Source organism: Phymastichus coffea, unplaced genomic scaffold (assembly GCF_024137745.1).
Source record: "Phymastichus coffea isolate CEN01 unplaced genomic scaffold, Cenicafe_Pcof_1.1 PCOF00179, whole genome shotgun sequence".
Classification (NCBI taxonomy): Eukaryota; Metazoa; Arthropoda; class Insecta; order Hymenoptera; family Eulophidae; genus Phymastichus; species Phymastichus coffea.
Genome location: NW_026706990.1, coordinates 15,050 through 35,670, shown reverse-complemented (window position 1 = coordinate 35,670; position 20,621 = coordinate 15,050). Strand labels below are relative to the sequence as shown.

The 20,621-nt window shown below is 37.0% G+C and overlaps 1 protein-coding gene across 1 annotated transcript; it reads left to right on the top strand.

Moving 5' to 3' along the window:
- The first annotated feature begins 7,620 nt into the window (after positions 1–7,620).
- LOC131673477 (uncharacterized) lies at positions 7,621–8,955 on the top strand. Its single transcript, XM_058951496.1, has one exon. The coding sequence runs from the start codon at positions 7,621–7,623 to the stop codon at positions 8,953–8,955; it is 1,335 nt and encodes a 444-aa protein (XP_058807479.1).
- Positions 8,956–20,621: the final 11,666 nt, after the last annotated feature.

Genomic DNA, 20,621 nt, shown 5'->3' with positions numbered 1-20,621 from the left:
CCCTCAATATGGTAAGGATAGTCATATAATATAGAACGCCAGAAAATGTTGTTAATTTATTAAGGAAAAGTCCATTTTTATGTTGTGTTTTTATTTTATTTTTATGTAATCAATGGTAAAATTTAAAAGAATAGCGATTCTAACTATAAAAGACAAAATCATTTTTAAATACAAATTTATGACAAGTGAATATTGCTTCTTTTATCGATATCGGTATATATACTCTAGCGTTCAAGTATATAAACACTTCGTGACAGTATATGTTTATATATGAGGTCACTAAGTGGATATAATTTAACCACTTCACAGTTTACGTTACTTTCAAATGTATACTGGTATATTGATAAAAAGCAATATTCATTTGTCATAAATTTCTATTTAAAAAGGATTTTGTCTTTTATAGTTATAGAATCAATATAATTTTACATTTTACCATTGATTAGATAAAAATGAAATAAAAACATAACATAGAAATTGACTTTTCCATAAAAAATTAACAACATTTTCTGGCGTTCTATATTATATGACTATCCTTACCATATTGAGGGGATTTCAATTTTCAATAACAAAATAAAAAAACCCTAGCAATGCATAGTTGATAATAATCAATTACTCTCTCCATATCTTATAAAGATACATTGCACGAATGTTAAACAACACAGTTTATATTTTTTTCTTTTTTACACACAAATATAATAACGATAATAAAAAGGTTTTCATCGATATACAAATAAACTTTTTTTGGAGGTATAATCAACTGTTTATACAATGAGATGAATTTGATTGTCTATAAAAAAGTTAGCAACGGCGCTCTGTATTATTTATTTGTACAACTCGTGTCCTATAATTGGAATGCTATACGATAATCTTTAACACGTCGAAAGGATTCTAAATATTTCAAACAAAATTAAAAACTGCTGCCCATTTATTCGCAACTTAGTTTACCACAATCAATTATACTCTTTACATCTACATACAATTTTATTTTTATTTTTTATGTACAAAGTATATAAACTTGTAGAAACTCGAGTGTCACTTCAATTGCCATTTTATATCCTATTCATTATTTTATAAAAGTATAAAAAAGATGAATTAAAATAAAAAAGTATTTTATCGAACTTGAGCTCAGCCAGGATTTTTGAGCTTCTCGCGCTTTGACATTTAGCAAACAAAATTTATGTTTCGATATTTTTAGCATAAGTACAGTGTAATTGATCAATTAATAATCGGATCAAACACAAATCAATGTTCCCAAACTCACATGCTCCCTGATAAACATATGTAACTTACATGCTATCAATTTTCAGTACACTGATAGCCGTGATGGGCAAGGCGCACTACTGATATTTTCTATTTTGCAGTCGTGAGTTCAAATCCCCCTTAATTATCATTTTTTTTATTTCGATTTGGATGAAATAATCTTTTGCGCAGCCTTTTTTTTACATTTGTTTATCGAATAATGAATAATGTTTTGTGCATATTTGTTTTATTAACGTTGTTTGATGTAGCACCTTGATTTTTTAATGCTAATTAGTGAAACTATTATAACATCCAAGGATGCCGTACAGTTTTAATACGAGGTATATTTCGGTCTAGAGTTTGCCTCTAATAACCGGGAAAAACAAACGATCTATATTTATTTTATATATCCTAATTGGGATAGGCGTTGGTAGATAGGATTGGATAAGTTGCTCCTTTCGTACTGCACATTAAAGGGCGCACGTCAAAGGAGTCTTATGGAGGATTGGAAAAATTGGGAATATAGCGTGAACAGTACTCGGCTTTACAAGCACTTAGTACACGCTTGGAAGGAAAACTAGATAAAGCAGTATAAGAAAGAAATTATAGATGAAAGAAAGATTTTATAGTCAATATGATTTTATTACTGTTTACTTACTTTGTTACAAAGGATCTCGATCGACGAATTTAGTGAAAACGAGAAGAGATTGAACAGATTTGGAAGCTGAGATCGAACCGAACTAATCGATATGAGAGCACTAACTCATAGCCTCGGTTAATACTTCCTACTCCAGATAATTTGGAGACGATACTCTTTCTTCCGCTCAAGGAGAGGAAGTCTTTCCCCTCATTAGGCGACAAGCGCATCACATACGGACTATGAGTCAACGCCCTATATTACTCTCTTCCTCATTTCTATTGCGTTTTTAATACGTGTGATCGTATAATGATTGTCGTTTACTCGTGACTGACTTGGGCTTGCGTCTGATTCGAGATATAGACCAGATACACCCAATTCTAAATATTTAAAGTGGTTCTTTCGGCATGGGAAAGAGACAGCTTTGCTTTATCTTCGAAATGACGCGTATGCGACATTCGATTTTAATAAATATATATATTTAAATAAAAAATGTAGATATACGGCGGACGTCACACTATGGTCAAAACAAGAATTCTCTACATAATCGAAAATTTTGAAATACTAAATATAATCACTTTTTTCCGCAAAAGGAAAAACAAATTTGTATGCTCCTGGGAAAATTGTCAATACATTTATATACGTGAAATTTGGCAAAGTTAAGGCGGCAGTGGCCCTAGCGAATTAAAACAATTCTTTTTAAGCAGAAGAACAACGTCCGTTTATTTTTTTAAAAGCTGCAACAAGAAGGTAAGAGCTGTTAAACGAATGTCAAGTATGAGTGTGAGTGCTAAATAATGTAGAGCACCAGAGAAGATGCGTTTATTTTCTTATAAGCATCACTAGGAATAAAAGTTCCGTATACTTAGCATGGAAATAGATAGATAAGTGTATTTGTATGTTCATATTATTTTATTGTCATTAAATCAAGGATAATAATTGAAATAACGTTGCATGTATAACTTTGTAAAAGACAAAATGATTATCAAATAGAAATGTTTAAAAGATGAATATTGCGTTTCCCTTTTCATCGCTTCGTTCGACGTGAGAATAGCGTAAACGGTGCAGCTATATCCAAACTTTTCGCCACGATATGTTTATATATTGGAACGCCATGCGGTAATCATTTTTTCATTCGCAATAGATGACTTCAGCTTTTGAACGATCTGTATCAAAGCTCATTAACGCACTGCTTCTCGTGCAAGTCATATCGATCTACAATATCTTGAACGAAAATTTCATTTAAAAATATTTTTTCAATACCATCGTTAAATTGTGTGTAAATCAGTTTGTGTTGTGCCAACAAGATTCTCAAAGTACGTAGAACATTATTTTTTTTTATATATTCACAATCAGTACCCACGCGAAAGTATATTTTTTGGAATAACAGTTTTTTGTAAGTTTCAAGAAGTTTGGATGTTATAAAAGTTTAAAGCAGCTGCTTTAAATTATTTTAGTTATTGTTATTGTTAAGGAACAATTTTTTTTTTATATTTGGTTATAATTAGATTAAAAGTAGCTGTCAAAAATATTTTTCAATAGTCGATTGTCTGAGCTTTTTGTATTCAATTTGAAAATCTGATGAGAATATTTTGATATTTACTAGATTCTTTTCATTTGGGTACAATACAATTATTTTAGTATTCAAAGCAAAGAGTCTCAATATTTATTATTGAAATCAAAATTAAAAATGCAGTAAGCATTTGCGTATTTTCTACTTACCACAATTTTCCAGTAGCTACACCATGTTTTTTGCAATTTGCGGAGATGAAAATAACGTTCACAAAGAAACAACAAATTTTATGTTGAATTTGTAGCAGTCGTTTACTATGACAAATATCGCGATGAATTATCTTTGTGAAATACGCGTGAAGATGTCAACTTTTGACATGAAAAATAAACGGTGAGTCGGTATTTTTTATTAGCATTTCGACACGGTACAATCTAGATTTTAAATAAATTTGTTTCACTGTATTCCTTGATCTTCCTTTACGTATAGAACAGTATTGAAATTTCTGTCCACTATCAAAACAGCCAAATGTAAACGATACATTAAAACAGTCCAGGTACAGGTGAGGTCACAATTCCATTTCATTCCAAATGGTTCAATATGAATTTGTAAATTTTTTCAATTCATACTGTCCAGCTACGCAATTGTGATCTGCATTCGTGCAGACTGCTTCACTGTATCGCTTTTAGTAACTGTGTTAAACAATTCAGACAAACAGAATGAACAGTCAAATTATAAAGTATACTATGGCAAAAATGCAGTACGTTCTTTTTTATAAAAATATGTTCATTTTTTGGCGATAAACAATGTTTACTCAATGTACATTTTCCACGCTTTACATGTAATAATCGCGCGTGTTTCGTACAAAAATTCATCGCGATAATCATAACAGCAACCAAGTAATTGCCTTTTATAGAAAATTCCTTTCTTTGGTATTTGATCATTATATTTGAATGATATGAAAATTCGACTTAAAAATCGATAAAATCGTGGTTTCATCAGATTTGTGATTATTTTCAATGAAAATAAATATTAAAAACATTGTGAGCCAACTTTGAAAATTATTTTCGGAAAAACGTTTTTATTCCAAAGGCTGATGGTCTTATTGAAATGTAAGTTATCACATTTTTTATAGTAACTATTGGAAAATTGGAGAGTTGAACTATCCAATGCTATCAATGATTTGTTCATTTTCCTAATTCAATAAATATATTTATGTAATTACTGGAAAGTTTATGTTTTTTATACGTGAGAAAAATAGGTTACTCAATTTGATTTTTACGTATATAGCGAGAAAAAAAATTGTAACCTATTATATTCGAATGACATTGCTGAAATTAATATTCAAAACAAAACAAAAATTAGACAAAATTGTTTACATACTTTTCATAACCAATATAGATTTAACGATGTTAGAAAATATGGGCAATTAACGGTTCTGAATAGATATCATTATAATACTCAGTAAACTGAAATTCAGGAGACAAACTAGAATGTATAAATTTTACTGTTTCAGATGTTGCGCTTACTTGTTTTTTCATTGTCTATTATAGTATATTCACACGGATTCGAAAAATATAATTTGATACCTGTTAGCACGCCTATATTACAAGAAGAATTATTTAAAGCTAGACTATACCATGAAATTTGGACAACAATACATTTCGTTGATATTAACGACCTCGTAAACAGCGCAGAAAAGCTGAATATAATTATAGAATATCTTGAAAATCAGTGTTCTCAACATATATTTTACTGTTTTCATACTTCAACTTTGAAAACACTCCGCAACAAATTTCAGAAAATCGAACGTGAAATCAAGTCACTACTTTCTTTAGGTTATGAGAAAAGAGAAAAAAGAGGATTATTCGATTTCGTTGGGGAAGGGCTACATTATGTATTTGGTACTATGTCATCAAGTGATGCTGAAAGAATCAATCAACAAATAGACGCCGTGTATAGTAGAGCTAGGAATATAGCAGTACTTGTAAATAATCAAACCGCAATTATGCAAAGAACTCTCCGGAAATTTGTTGATTTGAATGATTACTACCGAGAAAGCCTTATGTATTTGAATGCTACGGTTAGTCTTGCTTTTCAAGGTAATTTCCGACTACAATTTAATAGTAGAATGATGGATTGCATAACTGATACAGAAATGCACATTGCAGATATAAATGAAAACGTTAATTTAGTTTATGAGTCAGTTAACGACGGAAAATTGGGAGTTGTGTCCCCAAGATTGATATCACCAACAAATTTCCTGGTCGCTCTTAGTAAGATTGCTAAAAAGAATTTTTACCAGCAATTACTGTTTCCCTTAACAAACAATTATTATATTTTCTACATGAAATTAAGTAAGATTAATGTTGTTTTATCTGGTACTCGGCTCATATTTAAAATTCAAACACCGATACCAACTGGTGCTGATTATACTGTGTACAAATTTACACCGATACCTATGTCTGGGTGGGCACAGTATTACATATTTGATGGTATTAAAAATGAACCTATTGCTATTGATTCAACATTTACAGAGTATTCTGAAATCGACTTGAAAAATTGTATACCTGCTAATGATATTCAAATTTGCGAAATAACATCGGCCATGTATAAATTCGGTAGAGATGAAAGTTGCTATGACCGTTTGATAAGATACAAAGACGATAAAGGGTGTTCTAGAAAATATTTCAAGTTGCAATCTGATTTTGTTTTGGCATTAAATGACGGGTTTAGTTGGTATATCTTACCAGGAAACGAGTCAGAAAATATCCAGATCAATTGTGGAATGTCTATTGGTATGTCGGTGTCCATTAGTAAACCTCAAATATTTCAACTTGATTCAGATTGTAAAGCGTACTCTCCATACCATGTATATTTACCCAGAAGTCATGGTAAAAAAATAAAAATATCAGAATATAAAATAACAATTGATTTTCTGCCGATTGAAAAGATTGCTTTGAATATGTCAGACCTCAAACTCCCTGTACTGACATCTAAGTCCGTTGACTTGAATGAAATAAATAATTACGGAGAAAATTTAGATTATCTCTCGAAAGAATTAGAAATAATTACATCAAATCGGAAGTATAAAACCTGGGTTAAAACTGGTCACAGCACTTTTCATTATGCTATGTATAGTATTGCCACAATTGCAATACTTTATGTATTATTCAAACTACGAGTATATCATTGTATTTTTAGTGCTTTTAAAATGTGTATTCTCATATCGTGTCCTAATGCATGCAAATTCTACGTAAGAAGCGAAAATACGGCTAATATGACCAACCAAAGAGAAGGCGACAACGTAAATGCCGCTCCACTTAACTCTGACAATGTTCAATCAGTAGTTCGTTTTAATGCTACAGCATCCTCGTCGAATAACAATTAATTGAACTTATCTATCATCAACTATTGAATAGTTAAAATCACTACTACTATTTAAATAAGATTTAATTACTTAGGTGAAGGTAGCTTTCTACCAAATTGTAGGTGAAAAAAAATTTGTTTTATATTATTTTTTATATCAAAAAACGATTACTTTAAATTTTAAATAACATTGTAGCACATGGAAAATTTTTTTTAAAACTTGCATTTGCCCAGATTTGTATTTTTCCAACTTTAAAGTAACCCTTTAGCATTCAAAATTGAGATGCGAGTTTGAAATTTTGGGTATGTATCCTACAAATGATTTACAAAAAGGCTGTTTTCCGAAATTTCGATTTTCAGTGATTAAAATACAGTTTAAATAGTTTTTATGTAGAAAAGAGCAGTTTTTAACGTAAACGATGAACAAAAATGTTTGATTACGTGGTTAAAAAATTAATAAAATGGTTTATTGAAAATCAGAAATAAAATATTTTTTCGAGAATATTTACTTAAAATTTCAAAATTGCATCTCAATTTGGGATGCACGTGAATCGATTTCAATAACCTTATATTTGACTAATAAAAAGAATATTATCCCCTACAACTTGAGTAAAGCATTAAATAAGCTGAAAACTCGAGTAAGAGTTTCACTTTTGAAAACAAAAAGAATAAGTTAACGCAGGTGTTACAATAACAATTTTTTTAGAAAGCTACCATCAATCAGAAATTTTTCGGATATGCCACATGCCAATGATATGTTTTTGAATAATACAATGTTTGAGATTCTTTGCTATGGATACTTCAATGCCGATTTTTATCATACGTTTATTTTGTAATATATAATAATTTGTAGTTTACTTTAATAATGGAGGAAGGAAACATGTGCACTATCTGTGGTACACTACTACAAGAAACCGGTACCGATAAAATTACTCTTGTGAAATCTAAAGGCCTCGAAACTTTCATAAACAAAAGTCAATGCAGAAAAGATGGACTTCATGAACGATGGGAAGGAAAAGAAAGCGTTAGATTTCACGAGAGTTGTAGGAAACGTTATTCGGCGTTAAAGTTGACGGAGAAGAGAAAGAGAGATTCATCGGAATTACCTCCACTAAATTTCCCTACAGCAACCAACGTTTCAATTGAGTTCAATTTTGATGAGTATTGTTTTATTTGCAACAAGCTACTAGATCGTATTCACAAAAAAGTATCTACTTTACAACATCTATATACTTATAATAATCTTGTACTAAAAGCTTCGAAAAGAAATGATGAACTCGGCGTAGCAGTATCAAACCGACTAATTAATACGCCATTTAGGGAAAATTACTTTCAGTACCATTATTTGTGTTACAAACATTTTTTGTATGATTCTTCAAAGGCGCCTTTAACAGAACAAACTGCAGAACCAGTACCCGAAATACATAACGAAAACCCTCAACCACCTAATGCTCCATCGAACGATGATGTATTTGAAGCTATATACGAGTACATGGAGGAAAGTGGTAAATTTCGTTTTTCTTTATCGGAATTGCAAGGTTTGAATAATGAAAAAATCAGTAATAAAGTACTTTGTAACAGATTGGAAGAGAAATACAATGATGATATTTATATTTTAAAACATCGTGGTCGCGAAACTCTTATTTATTTTCAAAAAATAGATTTGACTCAAACATGTAGCGATTGGGTCACTAAAAAATCTATAAGCAATTTCGAAAAGAATGCTATTATACATTTTGCTGCAGAAATTTTGAAATTTGATATTATAAACGCAAAATACGAGAATTCAACATACCCACCAGCTGAAAATTTTCTTGATAACGTCAATTCAGAGATTCCAGAGTTATTACAAAATTTCCTCTATGATCTGTTACTTGATAAAGCAAAAAAGAAAAGTACTGAAGAAACTCACGCGAAAATAGACATGATTGCGCATAGTATAGTGGCTCAGTTACGTCCGAGATATTTTCTTTCAAACTTACAACTAGCTGTTGGAATGTATGTTTATAGAAAAACGGGATCGAGAATTGCAATTGACCTTCTTTCGAAATTTGGAGTCAGCGCATCATATGCATCTATTCAATTATATGAAGCCGCAGTAATCATTAATCCGCCGATTCAACATATTGATAGTCCATTTGTTCAATTTATATTTGATAACACTGACCATAATGTTGGAACATTAGATGGTAGTAGGTAAACTAGAGGGGCATCAACTCAGAGGGGTACTAGCTCACTGAGTTGAAGCGTGTGAGTTGAGGTGTGTGCATGTTCACCTCACTCCCCCCCCCCCCCCCCTCCCGATCGGCCCGTGCGCTGTCGACTCACCTCCCCCCCCCCCTCCTACTGAGTTATACCGATGCGTTCTACGCACTCCCCCCTCCCCTACTGAGTTGATCTGATGTGGCGTGCGTTCTTCCCCCTCTCCTACTGATTTGATTCCTATGCGCGCATCACCTCCTCCCCCTCCTCCTACTGAGTTATACCGGTGCGTTCTACGCACTCCCCCCTCCCCTACTGAGTTGATCTGATGTGGCTTGATCTGATGTGGCGTGCGCGTTCTCTGCAGCACTTCCCCCTCTCCCACTGATTTGATTTCCTATGCACTGCGCGCGCGCGCGCGTTCTGTGTTTCGCGTTTTGATTTTCTTATTGTGTGTGTGTGTGTGTGTGTGTGTGTGTGTGTGTGTGTGTGTGTGTGTGTGTGCGCGCGCGTGTGTGTGTGTGTGTGTGTGTGTGTGTGCGTGCGCGCGTGTGTTAAAAATTTTTAGATTTATCTGAAAAAAAACGGACGGATCGGGGGATCGAACGCGCGTCCTCCGGATCCGCAGGCCGATGCTCTACCGCTAGAGCTACAGCCACTGTTACCACGGGCAATACCGTATTGTGTATACTGGCTACACACGCGATTGATATGTGGGGGGGGGGGGGGCGCCGGCGGCTGCTGCTGCTGCTGCTGGGGAGGGCCCAAGCGCTAATACATACAAATGATAATAAAGTTTAATAAATATACTAATTATAATAAATATTATACATAAATATTTATTATAATTAGTATATAACGAATAATAATTTTTTTTATGTTCGATGTGTGCGCGCATGTGTGTGTGTGTGTGTGTGTGTGTGTGTGTGTGCGCGCGCGTGTGCGCGTGTGTGTGTGTGTGTGTGTGTGCGCGCGTGTGTTAAAAATTTTTAGATTTATCTGAAAAAAAACGGACGGATCGGGGGATCGAACACGCGTCCTCCGGATCCGCAGGCCGATGCTCTACCGCTAGAGCTACAGCCACTGTTACCACGGGCAATACCGTATTGTGTATACTGGCTACACACGCGATTGATATGTGGGGGGGGGGGGGCGGCGCCGGCGGCTGCTGCTGCTGCTAATACATACATAAATATTTATTATAATTGGTATATAACGAATAATAATTTTTTTATGTTCGATGTGTACGCGCGGGCGCGCGCGTGTGTGTGTGTGTGTGTGCGTGCATGCGTGTCTTATCTACCGAAATTGGTTTAATAGAAAAAACGTGCAAGTACCTGCTTACTTTCTTTTATTTGTAGACTTCGTGGTTGTAAGCTACTATAAATAGCACAGCGTAAGAATTATCGAATCTTTCATCAACCAGCATTCACATAAAATGGATCGCTACTCTAAAGTAAAGTACTCTCGTCTTCCACAGGAAGACCCGGACGAAAAGAAGAACAAAGAATCATCGACATGGAAACAAAGTATTTCGAAATTTTCGAGCAATACTAAAAATTTTCCTGAACAAAAAGGCTATCAGCAGTTCAATAACGAAAAGAAGAAATAATCATATTTATACATGTCATCATTGTACACCACCTCAACTAATAAATAAACATTTTTTTTGTCTAAATTCTATGTTGTATAAATTTTTTTTTTGTTGATAAAAAAATACAAAATTTATTATAAAAAGATGAACTGCTGCTACTGCTGCTGTCATCGTCAGAGTCAGCGAAGAATTTCGCTTTTTTTTTTTTTGGATGGTTTAATAAAAAATAAAAGAATATTTTTTTTTGTATCTATTGAAACAAAAATTTTTTTTATTGATAAAAAATATATCTTATTCTACATGTTCTTAAAAAAATACATATTATTCTACAAAGTATTTACTTAAAAAACAAAATCACTATAGAAATCCTTCAACAACTTCATCACTCTCTTCCCAATCCATACAACAGCCATCGATATAAAACTTTTTAATTATTTTAACGTTTTGATGTGCACATGTCGTTACGTATTTGCCGTTATGATTAGGGCACACGGTAACTAATTTTAATTTTTCGAAAGGCGAATAGCCCCAATCATTCAAATCGAAAACTTTGAGGCCATATCGTTCTAACCACTCTTTTTTCAAATCTCCGGAAACGAAAATTTTTGTGGCATCTTTGAGTGTATCTGTGATGATGAATTTATGCTCTTCGTATTTATAATCGCCAGAGTTCCATGTTAATCCATGATAGTAGAGTTCTAACCAGAGATTTTCTCGCTTATATTTCTCCGTTAGCCTTCGCCATGGAAAGGGAGGTTTGAACAAGCGTACGAGCGGTTCTTCGTTGTAGTTAATTGGGAGTATCGCTAACTCTTTCACGGCATAAGTTTTGCCAGGCATCATGAAGCCTTGCATATCCACTACGTACTCCATTGCGATAGAAAGCTACTACTGAGCTGCTTAAGGAAAGAGTCAATTCTTTAATACCCCCCCCCCCCTCCTAAATAAGTTTCTTCACATCTCCATTTATCGGATTATACTGAACGATGCGATCGTGTAGAATAAGACAATACGCTGTAGTTCCTTCGGGAATATTTTCTCTGGTTTCGAACTCCAAGCGCACATCTACTGGAGCAGTCTTTAATGATTCGTTTTGTTTCGAACAGTCAATCACTACGAGTGGCATGTAATTTTTATATTCGAGTTTTTTGAGCATCGGTTCGGCATCCTTACCGTAGTATACGTTTTGAAAATTGGCATACATATCGTACAACATTGCGTACTGGTTTTTACTGAAATCAATGTTGAGATTACCGTATGGATAGCACTGAGAGTTGAGGTACAGTTTTACATTTCTGATGTTACAATGATCAAATATACTAGCGTTAGAGTTTGGTTCATTTTTTCGATTGATTTGGAAGGCTAAGATGACGTAGCGTGGTTTCTCCAACTGATTTGTCGTTTTAACTGTCCAGACGTGATTTGTGTTTGCAGGCAGCGCTGGATATTCGTACAGTTCCCAACTACGAAAACTCATTGAAATACTTCGTTCGCTTTTTAGAAAGTCGAGTAGACGTATTTTCTTTTCATTCGATGCAGTCACATAGGGCATAAGCCATTCGAGACGTGTTACATTAATCTTGAATTCTTCGTAAGCTTCAACGTTAGCCACGGTCTTCTTCGTTTGATAAACTGCATTTAAATCAGTACTCGATCTTACGAGAATTAATTCATGTTTCATATTCACTAGCACTTTGCGATAGTCCTCAGCGAATCCAAGTATGAAGCTCAGAGGAATCAAAATGTCAAAGTCGCCATTCGCATTAGTTATTTTACGGTCCTCTTGTTCTAAGGTATTTATCCATCCGGCATTTTCGGCAATCAAGGTTTGACTTGGAGTGAGAGATAACCAGTTCTTCATAATGGTTGTGAGACCAACGTTCTTACATTTATCTATTTCTATAGCATTCAGCTCATACCTAATTTCTTCAAACATGTGACAAATGGCATTATTAACAAAATCAGTATTCGTTAACAAAGTGTTATTGTTGCTGCGTAATCGTCCACAAATGTGTAACGAGCTGCGAGATGGTAAAAGACACAAGTCTTGATGTTGAATTGATATACGAATCTCGTCACTATTTTTGAACGATGAATTGGTGTAAGGTTGATGAGCGTGGATCTCGTAATGAGCCAAAGATTCATCGAAGACGACAGGTGACTGTATTTCGAGAATGTTCTCCATTGTTTCGTTGAAAGCAGAAGCAGCAAAAAGAAAAAATTAGGCAATTTATTTTCCACCTGGAACTACTCTTAACCCAAGACTTTTTAGGAACTTTATGCTTTGACGTGTTAAAGCTTTCGCTTTCCGATGACGATTGATGACTGGAGTTCGTCGTGTTGACGTTTTCAATTTCAGTCGACGACTGATGATGGGTTTGCATTTTTCAATGCTTATATAGTCCCTACCACTCTTTGAATCGTAAACAATTCCCATTATACGCTTTTGAGGTGTAATCTGATGGTTATGACTTCACCGCGAAAATTAATTAAATTTCCGTCTTGATCGACGATGCATAATTGTAAATAATCTATAGACTTTTTCGTAACTGGAAGATAAATCACGCGAGAGGGAATTTCAATAATTTTATATCCAGGCGGTACTGCTGGACAAAATTCGTGAATATCGTGAACGGTGTTTCCGTTCAAGTAAGCTCCAGCGGTTATATTACACTCGACTCTCACAGCGTTCACTCTGAGAATACTGACGGGAAGATCAGAGTTGTGAGAAACGTTTGCCTCTAATGTACGTTGTGAAAAACCCAACAATCGTCCGATAGAATTCTGCGGACGAAAATCGATAGGTTCGGAACACTTGATTGTACAATGCAAGGTGTTGTTGTTTGGTTTCAAACTAAATATTATATTATTATTATTATCAGTACGGAGAGGCTGCACAGCTTTGCGAAGAAATTTATCAATGTCGTCGATCTCGTAGGTCCCGACAGGTATGTCGATAATTTGATTTGCGACGTAAAATTTATTATTATGTACGTCGATATTAGGTATCGAGTTGAACGTTAGAAACTCGACTAAGCCCAACTTGTAATGTTTATGCTGTGATAGTTCGATTGGTGGGAAATAGTGCGCTTCCAACAGTGAAGAATTACCCGAGAGCGTCAGAGTTAACGAATCCTCCATGACTGTGTGAACATGACTAGCGATATTTTCACGTTGCCTTTACTTTTATACCCTCGCACAAAAACTGTAAGCAAAGATGACCGCATACGTGAGAATTGAAATCTTGATATCTTTTCGTATTATATTTGATCTCGATATCGCCAAGATACATCATTAAATCAATAGGTGGTCTAAGATCTCCAAAGCTATCGAAATATGTGACGTTTTTTCCGATTTTGCGATAAGCCACCCAGTGCGTTCCTGTTCCTTCGACGCCGTCAAGATTGACTATAGCTGATTCGTGATAATATGGTCCAGAACTCGGTAAGTCATTTCTCATGAAGACTCCGCGAAAATTTGGTATATTCAAAACTTTTGCATACTTCATCAAGTCGGCATTTGTGAGGGCTCTATCCGGTAAATTTATTACGAACTTTTTTTTTTTTAAACCTGATCCCAGATAAGGTTTGAGATAAAGTCCATAGCCTTTTTTATAAGGTTTGAGATACAGGCCTTTTCCCAGAGTAATGGTCTCCATCGTTTTGTTGTGTCTCTTGTTCTCTTCCAATTGCTGTTTTGCAGACTTTGCATCGTTCACGGCTTTTGCGATTCCCGCGGCGCCACCAGCTAGAGCGCCAGTTGCACTCAAGCCTGCAAAAAGTGGTATGAGGAAGGGCAAAGCTCCACCAATTTTAGTTGATATTGGTAGAATTCGTGGAACATTGATGTTTGCTTTTCCACCAGCTTTTTTAACGGTTGTACGAGCTTTTTTCAAAGCAGAACCGATGACTTTGCGCGCACATTTACCCTTGGACCATTTGAATGTGGCCGCTTTGATCACGCTTTTCAAATTAACTAACTTTTTCGTTTTCTTGCGTCCTTTCGTCTTGGTTTTCTTTCTTCTCTTCGCGAGACCCATACCAAACTTTGATTTTAATTTCATGGCGTTAGATATAGCGTAAGCAGCTGCTTTCTCATCAAAACTAGAATCCTTAGCGAAGACTCTTTTGATCGCTTTTTCAGCTAAAATGTTGTCTGCGATATTTCTAGCCTGGATATTTTCTCGATTTTTCGAGTACGCTATATCGTGTTGCTTGCAAGCTGCGTCGAGAGGATTGATTCCTGGATCACCGCGAGCTAAACGTGTCTGTAACTTAGTTCCTGGTCCGCAATATTGATAGCCTGGAATATGGAGTTCAAACGGAAGTTTATTAATGATATTATTGACGAATCCTCGTCCTTTCTTTGCTCTTTGACGTTTGCATATGATCATCCCTCGACCAAGTCCAACACACGACTAACGTTTTAAACTATAAAAACAGGTATATATATAGCCATGTGGTCAGTTATCGTTCGAACTCTGTCTCGTGAGTATGAATTTCAAGAAACAAACTGTGAAACTTCCCGTAGAAAATTTTGACGTCATCGTGCGGGAGGATAAACAACCAAAGCGTCACGGAGATTTACTGCCGAATAGCATCAGAGCTATTTTTTGTGGTCCGTCCAACTGTGGCAAGACCAACAGTCTTTTGGCGCTTATCACTCACCCCAATGGCGTTAGATTCGAAAATGTTTACGTGTACTCGAAATCGCTCGATCAGCCAAAGTATAAATTATTGGAAGAGATGTTAAAGCCGATAGACGGAGTGAAGTATTTTCCGTTCAAGGAGCACGAATCCGTGATCGATCCCGAGCATGCATTGCCTAATTCAATTATGATATTCGACGACATCGCCTGTGAGAAACAGGACAATGTACGCGCTTTCTTTTGTATGGGCAGACATAGGAGCGTCGACTGTTTCTATCTCTCGCAAACGTACGCGCGTATTCCTAAGCATCTCGTGAGAGATAACGTCAATTTATTGGCAATTTTTCGACAAGACGAAGCAAATATGAAACATATATACGACGATCATGTGAATTCAGATATGACTTACAATCAATTTAAAGAACTTTGTGCAAAATGCTGGTTGGATGATAAATATGGGTTTTTAGTGATCGACAAAGACAGAGCTATAAACTGTGGAAGATATCGAAAGGGCTTTGATTGTTTTGTTATAAATATATCACGATAGTAATGCGGTACACAGTCTCTCGATGATCGTCGAAGCGTTAACATGGCTGATCATCAAAGGGAAAAACATGTGCTTTCTCAACTCGTAAAAGCGCAAGACGCGATAAGACGAAAATATAGTTTATTGAAGCATAACCGAGAGTATACCGACGAAGTCTTGAATAAAACATTCAAACCAATAGTCGATCCTCTTAAAGTCATAATAAGTGAGAAGGAACAAAAAAAAAATCTTCCCCCCGAAACTCCCGTTACAGTTATTAAAAAGCCGAAATTTCTAAACAAAAAAAAATTAAAATACGAAATCAATTCGACTGATAATGTCGACAAGTACGAAACCGCTCAGTCTAGTGGCGGAGATAGCGATGCTACTGTCACGCACAATACTACACAATTTTATAACAGTTTATCCGACGAACCGAGCGAGGATGAGCATTTAGCTGGCGACAAGTACACGAATGCATTGGATAAAAGTGATTCGAATTTTGTGGACTTGATTTATGGAGTACGTAAAGAACGAAATGGATCATACACGCTTGGTAAATCTACGGTGATTTTTGACAAAGATAACGTAGACGTCGATGATTTCAAGTACCCAAAAACACAGGGTTTGATGGAGTTACTGGTTGCAAAGCAACCTGATCAAAGTTTAATCACTTCCAATGATCTTAAGAGCTACAAAGAAATCTTGGAGATTTCTAATATTCATAGGAAGAAAAATAATCCAAACGAGGCTATACGAGCGCACAATAGTAATAAATTCAATAACATAATTGGTCCGTTATTTGGTTTGACTAAAAAAAATACAAAAGGAGGCGAGGGGCTGCTACAGACGACTGATACGTCTTTGCCTACCTACAAGATTGCTCGAAACAATACTTCTATGGATTACATATACTGGGATGATCCGAATGAGCTCGTTGATCGTCTTCGATTGTTATTGGCTGAGCAATCAGCTGGTAACAATAATCACATCAACGAAATTCATTCGATAATCGAAGAATTACGCGAGGGTGGATATATATATATACTAAGAGCACACCTATCGTTCGAGCATTATCAAAATGAACGTCGACGTATTCGGACGTAAATATAAAGAGCAAGGAGTTCCCGGTCTTCGCGGTCCGCCTGGTATTGGGTTCAAGCTCACGAGCGAGTACCATTACGATCTAGAGAATAAAAGATTGGAAAATCTTGCTCCTCTGCGGAAGGCTAAAGATGCTATAAATTAGGAAACTGCGGAAAACATCGTTCAGATGGCAATCAAATCTACGAGAGACGTGATCGCACGATTAAGGAGTGATCTTGAGGATTTGGATGCAATTATCAAAGAGGAATTACCACGAATAAAGTCAAGTGTTGAAAATTTAGAAAACAGTCGATTAGATGGAAGCGGTGGTGGAGGAGTTGCACAAACCAACGAGACGTAATTATCCAAGACGAAAGTACGACGTTCGAGGTATCGATGAGACGTGGCAAGCCGATCTCGTCGATATGCAGGCCTATTCTAGACAAAATCGCGGCTATAATTGGCTTCTCACGATAATTGATAATTTTTCCAAGCACGCGTGGACTGTGCCAGTGAAAAGGAAAACCGGTCGCGATGTGACAGCGGCCATGAAATCTATTTTAGCGAAAGGTAGACGGCCAAAGAATCTTCATACGGATAGAGGCAAGGAATTCTACAATACAGATTTTCAAGCTCTCGTGAAAAAATATAATATCAATCTGTATTCTACCAATAGTTCGCTCAAAGCTTCGATATGCGAACGATTTAATCGCACGTTGAAGAACGCTATGTGGAAAAAGTTTAGTCTCCGTGGGAACTACAAATGGTTCGACGTACTACCGGAGCTCACAGCTGCTTACAATAATCGCAAACACAAAACTATTGGTATAAAACCTATCCAAGTTACAGCGGCGAATCAAGCTCAAGTATTAAAAAAATTTATACAATACGTGGGAAGAAGAAAGCCAAAGTTCAAAGTTGGCGACAAAGTCAGAGTGAGCAAAGCGAAGCAAGTATTTGAAAAGGGATATACACCAAATTGGTCAACGGAAATATTTACAATTGTGCGCGTGGCACCAACAAATCCAACTACTTATCATTTGAAAGATTATCAAAATAAGCCTATCCTAGGTGGCTTCTACGAACAGGAACTTCAGAAAACCAAATATCCCGACATCTATCTAGTGGAAAAGGTTATTAAGAGGCGTGGTAATCGAGTTTTCGTAAAGTGGTTAGGATTTGATGATTCGCACAATAGTTGGATAAATAGAACCGTATTGTAGAGAAAAAAAGAAAAACTATGTAGATTGAAGAATTAATAAATAAATAAACACACACACACACACACATATTTTGATTGAAAAAAATATAAAGGAAGTTTATTCTCTTCTTTTTTTTTTTCTTGTTATGCGTACATTGATATACATATATTTATGCAGTTGTAAATTCTATACAACCATTACCCTTATGGCGGAGAAATAATTTAAGTTTATTAGCGTAATCCGACATATCGTTGTACAGCTTTTCATTCACGATCAGCGCACTCGATACCTTGTTTGGTAGAAACAGCTGAAACTCCTCGTTCACTTCGGCTACGATTTTTGCATTTTTTGTTTCAACTTGTTTGAGTCTGGTGATCATATGCTTGGATTCTGTGTCCAATTCACGAATCTTCATAGTGGGTTTGAATTGATTACAAGCTAAATTATTCAGCTGCGCGAGATCCATCTGTAGAAAAAAAAACAATGATATTTAAACTCAGTCGACTTGAAACAAAACACACACACACACACACACAAAATCACAATTACCTCGTGTAATTTTTTTTATTTTTTTCTAATTTTATCGACGAACCGAGCTTCCAGTAACTTTCTTTTCCTCGGTGCAAGTTGACTAAGAATGAAATTCGAAGACTGCTGCTCGCTACTCGTCGTCGTCGTCAACGTTGCTGGTAACTTTGTCTCGATGAGAATGAGCTGCGAAGCCTCGGGCGTCGATTGATATAACCCGTCCCCCACTCCGCTCTTTTTCGGCGACGGCGGCTCGACAGCGGCGGCGGCGGCGGCCGCGGCGGCGGCAGCAGCGACCGTTGGCTCGACTGCGATCATTCCCAACGCCTCTATCCGCCCCTCCCTCTCCACCAACGGAATGCCGTAATGGCCCCAAGGAAGCGTATCGGTGGTTCCGGGCAGCAAGAAGCGTTTATCGTCGTGCGCGCTGAGCGCGATCTTTGTTTGTCTCTCGCTGTACAATTGATGATGACGCGATCTGATGAACTTTTGCTGTCGGCTCATAATCACATTTTCTCGGAGACATTTGACGTAGTCGGCGAACGTAATCGTGGTATTCAGCACCGAATTCTTGATCCCCTTTGCCTTCTTTATCGCATCTCTATTCCGAACTCTCACGCTGTACATTTTGCTTCTGAGTCCCACGAACTCGAGCATGAGCATTCCGGCGTTCTCGTCCTTCATCTTGCCGACCACCTTCTTATTGGCTCTGGGAATCGCGAAGCGATTCGGCTCTGGAAAATCCGACGTATCGAATTCGTGAATATCACGACGCATGACCTCGTACATGTCTACATTGGTGATCTCGTACACGAGACTGTCCGTGTCGGTGTACAGAAGCTTGCAACGCTCCTCGCCAATGGCGGCACCGAGCATGTAGTCGTAGTGGAATCGATACACGAGCGTCTTGGACAAGTCGAGAACAGCGAGACCTATGTAAATGGGTTTTCTCACGGTGATTTCCGTACGCAACAGTTGAATCGCCACCAGTTCGTCGTCGAAAATGTCGCTACTGTGGAAATTTGGTCGAGCTATCAGAGCCTCGGCACCGTATCGCCCCTCCCACTTGTTCACCAACTTCACGTCGATGTGTTTCTTCTCGTTTTCCATGGTCTTGCCGTACACCGCATTGTTGAACAGTTTGTACAGCATTTTTTCGAATTCGTTTGCCGTTCGCTTACGCAACTCGCTATTCAAATCGATGTACGTCTTGAGCCATGGGCTCTGCTTAAACTTTAAAACCCGATGTATCTTCGCGAGGTGCAAGCCATGCCCTATTGCTTGTTTCAGAGCTCTGTAGTGGATTACGTAACGCTCCTTATCATGGAGAGTCGTCATGAGCTTTTTCTGCTTGGATCCCGGAGCGGCTTTGTGCTCCGGACAAAATGGCATATCTCTGTGCGCATCGTGAATTTCTTCTGGATACTCCAAATCCACCTCGAGTATGTAACCGAAGGCTGAGTCATCGGGAATATCGAAGGAAAAGTTGGCGGTGGCGTCAATGTCGCACCATTCGAAATCACCGAGTGGAAGTGGCTCGGTCATACTCCAACCGTAAAGGTTATTGACGTCAAAATACATCAAATATTTGTCATCTTTCTGTGGATCGTAGTTATCGTCGTCGTCGTCGTCGTCCATGTATGGATTGTTCGCGGCAGCGTACCCATTACAACACTGGCTAACTCCACCGCGAATGCCGCGCTCGACAAACATGAGCATGTCGATATCCGTCAAGAGCTCCAACCTTACACCCGTATACTTCAACATGGCGTCCCAACTCAGTCCGGGCGTCGTATAGTAGTGGGCCGGATCCAAACGATACGCCGTTCGACACTTGGCTCTGAAATTTTCAAAAACTTCGGCCAACAAGAGAACGTCCGTCTTGAGATACAAATCCGAATAGTGGCCGAGATCGGCGGTGTCGAACGTTCTCCAAACGTTCTCCGCGTGACTGTACTCCTCGTCGCTGATATCCGAATCGTACAGACTGCTGTAAAAATCTTGCTTTCGTGGAAGCGTCGTCGTGTCCTCGAGTTTTGTAAACGACGACACATAGTCATACGGAAATACACCTTTTCTC